Raw genomic sequence first — 12484 nt, 5'->3', positions numbered from 1 at the left:
TGTTCTACCACTAGATGCTGTGCGTATGTATGGCCATAGCTGTGTGAATAATTGCACACACTTCTATATTCAAGGTCAAGTTGATAAATTCCATATTTTGCACAGAAATGTGCGTAACCATGCTTTAAACACAAATCTGTGCATACAAAAGGTTGATGAATGAGGTCCCTAGAATCAAACTCCATTCTTTAAGCTGGTAGTTCAACTCTTAACACAGTTGACATTTTGCGAAACATTCTTTTGGTATTAGAACCCCAATTCCAATTAAGTTGGGATGTTGTGTAAATGTAAATAAAAACAGAATGCAATGATTGCAATGCAACCTATATTCAACTGAATACACCACAAAGACAAGATATTTAATGTTCAAACTGATAAACTTTATTGTTTTTGTGCAAATATTTGCTCATTTTGAAATGGATGCTTGGAACATGTTTAAAAAAGTTGGGACAGTGGTATGTTTACCACTGTGTTACATCAGCTTTCCTTCTAACAACACTCAATAATTGTTTGGGAACTGAGGACACTAACTGTGTATGTCATGATTGGGTATAGGATCACCACTTTGTGAACAACTGCGTGAAAAAAAAAAAAGTCCAACAGTTCAAGAACAATGTTTTTCTTTTTCTTTTAGGGATTCCATCATCTACAGTCCATAATATAATCAGAAGATTCAGAGAATCTGGAGAACTTTTCTACATGTAAGCGGCAAGGCCGAAAACCAACAATGAATGCCTGTGACCTTTGATCCCTCAGGTGGCATTACATTAAAAACGGACATCATTGTGTAAAGAATCTTATTGCGTAGGCTCAGGAACATTTCAGAAAACCATTGTCAGTTAACACAGTTCATCACTACATCTACAAGTGCAAGTTAAAACTCTACCATGCAAAGCGAAAGCCATACATCAACAACATCCAGAAATGCTGCCAACTTCTCTGGGCCCGAGCTCATTTTAAATGGACAGATGCAAAGTGGAAAAGTGTGCTGTGGACTGATGAGTCCACATTTAGAATTGTTTTTGAAAATTGTGGACATAGTATCCTCCGGACAAAAGAGGAAAATGACCATCCAGATTATTACCAGCGCAAAGTTCAAAAGCCAGCATCTGTGATGGTATGGGGGTGTAAGTTGCTCATGGCATGGGCAACTTACACATCTGTGATGGCACCATCAATGCTGAAAGGTACATCCAGGTTTTGGAGAAACACATGCTGCCATCCAAGCAACGTCTTTTTCAGGGACGTCCCTGCTTATTTCAGCAAGACAATGCCAAGACACATTCTGCACGTGTTACAACAGCATGGCTTCATAGTAAAAGAGTGCGGGTACTAGACTGGCCGGCCTGCAGTTCAGACCTGTTGCCCATTGAAAATGTGTAGTGCATTATGAAGCACAAAATACGACAACGGAGACCCCAGACTGTTGAACAACTGAAGTTATACATCAAGCAAGAATGGGAAATAATTCTACCTACAAAGCTTCAAAAAATAGTGTCCTCAGTTCCCAAACACTTATTGAGTGTTGTTAGAAGGAAAGGTGATGTAACACAGTGGTAAACATACCACTGTCCCAGCTTTTTTGAGACATGTTGCAGGCATCCATTTCAAAATGAGCAAATATTTGCACAAAAACGAAGTTTATCAGCTTGAACATTAAATATCTTGTCTCTGTGGTGTATTAAATTGAATATAGGTTGAAGAGGATTTGCAAATCATTGTATTCTATTTTTATTTACATTTAACACAACATCCCAACTTCATTGGAATTGGGGTTGTATTTCTGTCAAATGAAGCTACATCACCACTGGCTACAAACACCAATTACTAACACAGTAGTAGTGAATGACATCTTTATACATTGTACATTTGACATTTTTAAAGAGTTTGTTTGTAAACCTGTTACAGATGGCGCTATACAGTGACGAAATGGCAATTTATAGGTATTCTACATTAAATGGCATTTGACCTTCATTGTGTAACTGCGGTATTTGTCATACATATGTGAACATCGGAACGTTTTGGTTAAAGTGCTTACAAAATTCACACATAAGGAAAATAACACAAACAAAAACCCATCATGTGCAGGAGCAGTAAGAAGTTCAGAACTGAAATATTGCGCTGGCTGAATTCAAAAGAAGTTGTTAACTGTGGACTAACTTTCCCACAATATCTCACACTTGCTGATTACTCGCCCCAAAGCTGGTCGGATTCAGAGGCTGAAATGGCAACTTCATCTTCACCAACAAAGCTATCACCTTCGAACTATCCTGGACACACTAAAGCTGCCTCAAAAAGAGACAGCTGGTATTACTATTATCCTGCTGTTACTTGCAAAAATGAAGAGGTAAAAAGTTCAAAGGAAAAAGAAGAGAATAGAAAAGTAATAGAAAAATATGACACCATCCTTTTAGCACACTTGCCGATGATGCAGCACAAAAGTGTCTCTGCTCTTAACGACGATTACTACTACTACTACTACTATTACTACTACTACTAAAGTGCTCAATAGCCTATGTCACTCCCCGTATGTCAAGGTATATGTGTGTGGGAGGGGTTTGGCTCAATTTTGCAGCAGAAATGTGTCTCTCCTATTAACTATTACTATTACTACTACTGCTGCTACTAGTACTAAAGTTTGGCTCAATTCTGAGGTGCCGTTTTGATAGGAGAGGGCCATACCCACACCCATCCACAGTTATCTCTTAGTATATAGATGTTGTGAGGCAAGCGTGCCACCCACTGCTACCATGAGCCTGAGTTGATCATTAATGGTGCGAAAGTGATCGATGAAGATTCTCGGTCAATAATGTTCCACAATGTCAAGATACTTCTCCGGGAACCATCACCTTATCATGGTGGAGAGGTTTGTGTGCCCCTATGAATCTGAGAGCTGTGTTGTCTAGAACCCTCATGCTCCTGGTAGGGTCTCCCATGGCAAACTGGTCTCAGGCTAGGGGCCAGATGAAGAATGGATCACAAAAAACATGAAAAAACAAGGAAGAGGAAATGTGACCCAGGCCGGAGGAATCCCGTGGGCCCCCTTCTGGAGCCAGGCATGGACGGCAAGCCTGGATGGAGCTCCCATCAGCAAGTGCCATGCCACAGAGCCCAGTCAGGCACAGCCTGAAAAGGCAACATGGATTTTCCATCTCCACAATGTGGGCTCACTACCCACAGGGGGAACCACTGGGATCGTGTGTGCTGTCCCATGGGTGGCAGTAAAAGTCGAGGGCCTCGACAGACCAAACCCAGGTGGCAGAGACTAGCTCTGGGGGTGTGGAACGTCACCTTGCTGTTGGTGAAGGAGCCGGAGCATTGCGGGAGGTGGAGCGCTACAGGTTAAATCTGGTGGGCTGCTCCTCTACGCACAGCCTCAGCTCTGGAACTACTCTCCTTGATTGGGATTGGACCTTATTCTTCTATGGAGTTGCATGGAGTGTGAGGCGCCGGGCAGGTGTGGACATACTCATGAGTCCCTGGCTGAGCGCTGCTGTGTTGGAGTTTACCCCAGCAGATGAGAAGGTCGCCTCCCTGTGCCTTCGGGTGATGCACCAAACAGCAGTTCGGAGTATTAGGCCTTCTTGGAGTTCTGTATGGGGCTCCAGTGTGGGACTCCATTGTTCAACAAACACATGGGTAATGCCAGAGACACCTGGAGAGGTGTGATTGGGAGGAACGGCCTACCTGATCTAAACCCAAGCAGTCATTTGTTGTTGGACTTCTGTGCAAGTCATGAGCTGTCCATAACAAACACCATGTTTGAACATAAGGACGCTCACAAGTGTACACAAGAGCACCCTAGGCCAAAAGTCGATGATCGATTTTGTGATCATATCATCTGAGGCCGCATGTTCTTGGACACTCGAGTCAAGAGGCGGGCACACTAACCACTGAATAATTCACAGTAATAAAATCTGCAAATGAAATGTGCAAGTAAAATATAATGTGCAATAAGAGAAAAAAATGTGTGAAACACAAACAACAGATTGAAGTTAAGATGTACATGAGGTATATGAATTAGTGACGTTTTTTTGGCAGATTAAATTAAATTTCATTTCGTCTCATTTCATGAATTTCATTATTGAGGATGCTGCTTCTTTTCCACAAGGTACAATAACTCACTCAGTCTGTGGTAAGGAATGAGACTGGTGTATCTGCAGTGGGCTTGCTGCTCCTGTTATATTATGATGTGAGGTATCAAGCATCTGGAGCTCCAGCCCAGATCAGTCTTCCAGGTACTGGTGAAGGCCAACAGCTGTAGCGTTAAGTCTCAGTATGCTTCAGATGAGAACATGCTTCTGTTTGAAGTGGCACTTTAAAGCGTTTCCTCCCTTTCTCAGTCTTTCTTCCTGCTGTTAACGATCTCCCTCCAAGCCTCTGTTTCTGACGTTTCTTTCTTTCCTTCATTCACTCTTCCTGTGCTTTTATAGCGGGCTCTCTCTGGTCTTACTTTATAGCAGCCTGGCAGTGAAACATGAGCATGGGGGCTGCTGACCTGGCCTGGCCATGACTTAAAGAACATCTACAGGTGCCACTCACACACAACAGCTGAAATAGTCACACACAAAGCCTTGAAAGCGTAATCACTTACTACTCTGGTTCCGAGACAAGGTCAAGGGCCTTCATCACATCCTCCAGAAGAGACTCTGGAATGAAGCCATTATCTAGAAAGAAAAAAGAGAGAGTAATGCACCAGCTGACACAGAAATAACAAAGAACAACCTTCAGTGAGAATGCTGAAAACCAGTGGAAGTCTTCACCTCCATACATGTTCTGTTAACTTCTTTTGGCAATGGTGATGAAGCCAACTGGCAAAATTCTAAAATTGCAAACACACCTTGTTCATTCGGACCTACATTTTTTTTTGCCTTTTCCATCAGGTATGGCTGTACCTGAGAAGAGAAGCTTTAATGATTAACACATGTTTTTGCCAAAAGAGGAATGTGAGCCTGTTGTTCAGGCATAGAAAACACCAAGTGTATTGTTACATGCACTCTGGCTGTCCATGCTCAGAGAGCTCAGTCGCACTTTGCAGTGTCAGATCTGTTTTCTCACCGTGAAAACTGCTACTTTGACAGTAAACAGACATTACGCACACATTACACACTGTCCGTGAGAAATACCAAAAACTGATGGAAATGCTCAGACAGTCAGTGGCTCGGTGTGCACATACAGTGAGTCCCAGCAGAGTGCGTGAATCTGTCTGGTGCCTTTATTCCACAAATCACGGTCTTCTGTTCACGCTACATGTGACGCAGACAGATTCGTCACCATTTTAAACAGCACTTAACTTTGCTGCGAGCTTACAAAACACTGTGTTAACATGTGTCATGCACATATGTACAGTAAACCCCCCTGCATGTGTTTATATGTATATGCATCTATGATTGTTCTCTTTCTTGCATGTGTGTATAAGAGTCGCTGCACAAGTGTGAGAGCAAAGACCATATGGTGCACAGAATTTTTTGGCAGATCAGAGCCCGAGTGGATGTCACAACATGCAAAGCAGCCTTCTGTGTGACAACAAAGTGATGAAGAACAAAGGAAGAGTGAAGATGGCAATTGTGTTTGCATATTTCTTACTAAAGTAGCCAGAGAATACAAGACAGCTTTCATTGGCAGTTTGGCATGTTCCTGTAAACGGCATAATAAACATGTTTATCTTGCCAGAGAACAGCACGCTTATTTTCACAATAACATAGAGTGACGGGCCCTGCGATAGACTGGCGTCCTGTCCAGGCTGTACACTGCTTTGTGCCCTATGACTGCTGGGACAGGCTCCAGGTACCAGTGACCCTTAATTGAAGTAAGTAGGTATAGAAAATGAATGAATGATTGAATATAGTGATAACTGAACTCTTGCCCTGTGTATGTTTTAATGTGTTGTGTTTGCTTAAAATTTGCCATGTCTTGGGTGCAGGTCCCTGCATCTCTTTATCTTTACTGAGACTCACTCTCTCTTCAGCAGAGGATATATAGTCAGCTATTAAGTTCAATTCAATTTATTTATCCAGTGCTGAATCACAACAAAAGCCACACAAAGAACTTTGCACGTGCAATGTTGAAACCTTACAGATCTCATGAGCACACAAGTTGAAATGCTCCATTTTGCACTGTCATTAATTTTGCTCATAAACACACTAACAATATAATCTGGAAACTTCATAAGATCATTTCACACAGTTGGATATTAAGTTAGAAATTATTTTGCACAGAATGCAGCCAATAAAAACTGTGACTCCACCAAAAAATTCCAGTCATATTTAAATCACTCTTCATGTATCATAAAAATAAAGTAAATTCTAAGCATCAAAACTTTTAAGTTTGTAAAGTTGTTTACAATTCCCTACTGGAATTCCATATTGTACAATTCTACAGTATACATTTTTACAACATCAGTTTTTCTCACCTTATATTACCGTAGCCCCTCAACTACAGTGAGGAAAATAAGTATTTGAACACCCTGCGATTTTGCAAGTTCTCCCACTTAGAACTCATGGAGGGGTCTGAAATGTTCATCTTAGGTGCATGTCCACTGTGACAGACATAATCTAAAAAAAAAAAAAAAAAAATCCAGAAATCACAATGTATGATTTTTAAAATAATTTATTTGTGTGTTACTGCTGCAAATAAGTATTTCAACACCTGTGAAAATCAATGTTAATATTTGGTACAGTAGCCTTTGCTTGCAATTACAGAGGTCAAACGTTTCCTGTAGTTTTCACCAGGTTTGCACACACTACAGCAGGGATTTGGTGTTCAAATACTTATTTTCCTCACTGTATACTAAGAGTAGGTGGCTCTGTGCGATAGAGTTGAGTTACTAATAATATGTAGACCAGGGGTCAAATCTAAGTGTTTACTCCAGGCTACTTGTCTGTGTCCTTCATTTACATTATCCCAGTCCAAAGGTGATATGCATTTACAGCATTGGTCAGTTTATCACAAGTAACCCTTGATGGACTGTCGTCCAGTCCCGGGGGAGCTGCCGACTCTCACATGCTTCATGCGACAATATCAGGGGATATGCAATGGCCTCAGAAAACTGGCCCTGAGACCCACTGATCTAAAGGGACTCACTGGTCTAACTGTGTCCTAAGCTGGCCCTGAGACAATGGGTCTCAGGGCCAGTTTAGGACTTACTTCTTCTTATACTATCATAAAACAAAACACCATCCCAGTGGCACAGTGGCATCTGTGCCCAAAACACTCTCGTGACATCAACACTGACAATATCTCCATCACCTGCCACTTGCCGGATGGATAGTACATGCTGGACAGATGACTGATCCACACTTATGTTCAGATTCAACATATGATCTTGTCTGTCAGTTTTCTTTAATTAATTTCAAAAGCCTAGGACTGATTGGCCACCAAGGCTACGGCTGCTGTAGTAGTTAATAGTTAATGCAGGAAAAAAAGATGAACTGTCCAGCTGTATAACGGTTGAAAGACCTTTTTCATTTTGAGTCAACCACTTGCCTTCATAAGTACTTTCACTTCCATTTCAACATACAGTTTAATGGGGAGTTTTCCATTTCTATGAAGCCCCTGCATAATCAGTCTTTGCTCATTCTTGGAGACATTATTCACAAGAGAACCTATCCTAAAGCAGAGGTGGAAAGGAAATTCAGGAACAAAAAAAGGTTCCTGGTTCTTGTACAAAATAATGGAAGAGGGCCCTAGTTCCTAAACCAGCTTCTGCTTGCTCCTCCTATAGTACGCAAGAAAACCAGTCCTCTCACTATTTTCTAATTGTCATTCTGTCAATATTTTTGCCTTCCCCCACCCACTTGGAAGTGACAAGACATGAGGATTAAGAAAACAAGGATGTGAAGGAAGGATGGTTGACTCAGCTGTAAGATGAGTTGATATCACCAACCGAAACAACAACAATGAAGACGAGAGGAGATAAACAGACCCTCAGTCTGCGTGAGCTTAAAAGAGGAAAGAGGAGAGCAGAGCTTAGAAATTTATCTGTTTAGCTGAAAAAGCAAAGACAAAGACAACAGGAGCATGAGATTTTTTTCCTCAGTTTGGGTGTGGAGTTGGGTCAGAGTCAATGTTTGAATAAATGAAAATTACATCTGTTGCTATGTAGCTGGTGCATCAGTGGAAAACCACAGACAAATGATCTACATGCCGGAAAGGTGTGAATCATAAGACCAATCACAGCTGTGTGACTGTAGGAAATATTACACACAAACATTACCTTCAGGATCAAATGACTGGAAGACCCTCCTGGCCTGTTCGGATGGAGACTCAGGACCTACCAGGGACATCTCCTTTGGAGAGACAGTCATGAAATACAGAGACATTAACACAACAATGAAACATATCAAATAAGTAAAAAAAATTATCATATGAGATGAAAAGTTTTGACACAACAACCATTCAAACTAATGCGACTATAGTGAGTGAGGAAACGGAAGAACTACAGACTGAGTAGAGAGAGAGAGAGAGATAGAAAGAGGGAGAGGACAAAGAATGAAATCACGTTATTGAAAAATGTGGGTTAATTAGCTCTGAAACATGAGCAGGCTGAACTGACCACACGATAATCTACTCACAACTTACAGACTGTAAGTGGGTTTATACATTCAAATATCCAGAACACAGGACAGTACAAACATGCAGCCAACATACCACCCCCCGCAGTGCTGTGTGAGCCAGCACATGTATGTATGCGGCTGTGCATAATCTAAAGGGGCCAACATGATCACCGGAATCCACTGGGTTATTAACTGATCTGCTGATACAGTTAGACGGCTTGTTTTCACTCTAAACACACAATCAGGAAATCCAGTCTTAAGTACACAGTGTGATTTATGACAAGCTCTGCAGTGTTTGTTTGTTGGTGAACCTTATGAAGAACCAATGTTACTATTGAGAGCAGAAATAAGAGAAAGCATCTATACACAGCTATAACAGAAGATACAGCTTGGGAATGGACTACAAAGTCATGTATCGCGACACGAGGGGTCTTCAAAAGTCCACTCGGTTCTTTGAAACTAATTCAATAAATCTTGTCATGCTGGTTCAACCTCAATATTTCCAACACCCAGCTGGTTAAGAGTGACCCACTATTAACTCTCAATCACCGTAGAACTCAAAGAACATGAAAAGTAAAGTACTGGAAAAAAAAAAGAGAGGTACAAAAGAAAGTATAGTTTATCTTAACACAGAAAAAGATTTTTGTTATTTATTTCTTTATTTATTTTCATTTTATTTTTGGCCAAATTTGCTTGTGTTCTTTTGTGTTCGTTTTTTTCTTATTTTATGTGAGGTCAAAACATTCACAGGTTCTTTATGACTCAGGTGTCTTTGAAAGCTGATTTATGTGAAGAGAACTTTCCCCAGTTTCAGGCCAGGTCAGCGCCATAACGATAGACTGTGAAAACACTCAAATCCCCAACCACTCTATTTCAGGTCTTAAGCTGGACGAACATATTCCATTCTATCCCTCTCCTTATATACTTTTAATATTCCTTCCTTTTTTTTATTTAGATAGTTCTCTTGTCCAAAGCTTAAAATAAGTTGAACAGCTGAATAAGCATCAGTTCCAACAACAATAATAAAGAGTGTAAGGGTGACCGTCATAGTGCGTTACGAATATCTCGAATGAATAATCATTTAGAGAAGTGCCGAAAAAGAAAAATAACAAAGGAGGCAGAAGGGATACATTTCCAAGTACAGACAAGATGAAATGAGATACTTCGTGGAAAGATGGTCCTTCAGTTTTAGGAGTCTTACACATATGTGCATTGAGTGTAGAAGAAAGTCAGACAGTCCTTACAGTCTTTTCATCAGTGAGTGTATTTATGACAGTGGAGAAACCAAAGCATTTATAGACAGCAAATGAACCCTGCTCTTCTGCCTTAGCTACGCTTTATTAAACCTCGAGCTGCAGATCCAAATAGGCAACTGGGACTTCAAGGTCATCTTATTACTGTATTCAGGGCTTACTGGTGGGAGAGAGGGGATGAGAGACAGAGAGGGACAAAGAGAAGAAGACTGGGGTGCACGGAGACACATCAGGAAGAGATGAGTCCCAGCTGCTGGCTCTTCTGAAACAATAACAGGCACAGACGAGCATACATCCACTCAAACACTGTTCTGTCAAACAGAGTTTAGCAGAGGCCTGATTTGTTAATATTTCAGGCTCCATAAATCTGATGGCAGATTTGTCATTAGCTATACGTCTCAGTTTCACTTATAGAGGTGAAGAAGGGCCATTTTTGCCATCCCAAGAGGAACGAGTGCTGAAGCTTTTATATATACACTCAGTAAAACTACCATCAGAAGAGTAAACATAATGTGTTTGTCTTGGAGAATGAACTGTGTTGATAACTATATATTTGACTTATAACGTAACTATAGAAATGTCAAAAGTGACAAGAAAAGTAATGTTATCTGCTGCCATATACAGCCGAGTCTAATCGGTCAATGCTTGGTTAGGTCTCATTCCCACAGATGTTCACGCATTAGTGTTGTACTAATACTAACGGTGAACTGATAGTTGTTCTATGTCCCTTGGACAAGACACACGTTATCTCAGTACGTCCAGCTGTAAATGGGTACCAGCCCTGGTTGGGGAAGTAACCTGTGTCAGACTGACGTCCCGTCCAGAGGCAGTCATACATCGAATCCGTTTGATGCTACAAATTCTGGACACAAGCACCGGTAGCAATGGACTCCAATACTGCAAGAGGCACTGAGGTGTGCCGCAATGCTTTACCGCTACAACGCTGACACACATTACTGCTTAACGTGGTAAACATCTCATTGACTCAAGCTGTTTATATCTTTATGCTATATGTGTAGCGCTATACATGCCTCCTTGTGACGAGGCCTTCTGCTCTCCCCCCCCAGATAAGAAGCAACATCTTGTGTGAATCCCATCTTTCATACATACATATACAGTGTTACAGTGTCAACACATCAAAACATGACAAACATCAGTAAGAAGGCAGCAGCAGAGACAAGATAGCAAGACATGTCATTAGGCTGGACTTTGCATATTATATAGTGCTAATGAACATATCAAAAAGATAAAGCAGACACATTTAACGGCAGCAGACATCGCATGATTGTGTGTGATGACAGGTCTGCGTGGTGCTCTTTGATCTGTTTTTATTAGGGGCCCTGAGGAAGATGCTGCTGAGTTAGAAAACATGTCATGGACTGAAACAACACTCATAGGGAAGGTGGTGTGTCCGTGTATGCCTTCATATGTTTATGTATGTGTGAGAGCGAATCTGTAATAATTAGGTCTGTTTCCTGCCAGCTTTTATTTGCTTATACTGACGTACAAGCATGTATTCTCCCAATGTGTGTAAACATGCATACTCATGCAGTGATACAAAACACACAAACGCACCAACGTTTTGGAAGTGCGTCTTAGGAAATCCAAGGAGCACATTCCATTCCCTACAGTTTGACTTATTCACAAACTCTTGACCAGCCTAAGAGGGCAACCAGACGACTACGCTACAAAGACACAAAGTAAGAAAAGAACAGCAGCAAAATATTTGTGCTGTGCAAAAATATAATACATGAACATGAAAATTACACAATCTTAAAGTTGGCAATGGGAAATATGGAACATATTTTGGTGAGCACAATGCAAAGTATGTGTACTTATCCGTAATAAAAGATCAAACGTGAATGAAGCTGATGCCCATCTCTAAAGCCCTCTTTCACATGTGGCACTGTAGGAACTGTTTGTGAGAACGCAAATGTACAAATCAGTGGACATGAAATTAATCAGACTTTAACCAGCCAGCTCTCCTTGACAAAATCCATGTAATGTCCGATTGAGCCCATGTGTGAACAGCACAGGTCACTGTTTGAGGATTCATGTTGAGCGAGTGGGCATGGTGATGAATGTTGACGTTTTCCATCACATGGCTGGTCCAAAAGCAGAGGAACACAAAAATTCAAAGGTGAAGGAGAAGGGGGCCTTTTACATGAACACTGCATATAAATATACGAGTATGTTTTGTTTTTTTGCTCTGGGGCTTTGTGCTGCTTTGCATTTGATGTAAGATATTGCCATTGGTATGATCCCCAGCCACACGTTTTATCCATTCTTTAATACCTGGTTTTATTTTTCTGTTATGTTGTGTATTTCAGTTGGTGTTAAATAAAGCACAGTCCCTATTTCTGCATCAGTTTTGTTGAAAAGTGATAAATTAGGACACTAGCATACACTTAAAATACACTTGTTATACCTGCTTTTTTACTTTCTAATCTGTAAGGATATGTCTCTACTGGTGTTAAAACTCATATATGTTACCATTAGTTATTGAGTAGAATTCTTCACATTTCAATGTGAGTGCTGATTGAGCACACAGGGTTAATGGTAATTTATGCATCCATATGCTGTGGTTGATCCAATTTGCTTTTATGCAAACAACAATCCCACAAGTTTATTTGGAACCAAAGCAAAAACCACTTTAAAAAAATTCAGCACAGTTGC

At 40.8% G+C, this 12484-nt stretch overlaps 1 protein-coding gene across 1 annotated transcript in view; it reads right to left on the bottom strand.

Annotated features, from left to right (window-relative positions):
* The window catches only part of mindy3 (MINDY lysine 48 deubiquitinase 3), a 65009-nt gene that overhangs the window by 17138 nt on the left and 35387 nt on the right, over window positions 1-12484 (bottom strand). The window contains 2 exon segments of the mRNA XM_034174929.1: window positions 4595-4667; window positions 8216-8288. Coding sequence (XP_034030820.1) covers window positions 4595-4667; window positions 8216-8288 — 146 coding nt within the window.

This window comes from Thalassophryne amazonica, chromosome 7 (genome assembly GCF_902500255.1).
Source record: "Thalassophryne amazonica chromosome 7, fThaAma1.1, whole genome shotgun sequence".
Lineage (NCBI taxonomy): Eukaryota > Metazoa > Chordata > Actinopteri > Batrachoidiformes > Batrachoididae > Thalassophryne > Thalassophryne amazonica.
Note: the sequence above shows the minus strand (reverse complement) of the source record. Positions and strands in the feature narration are given on the sequence as shown.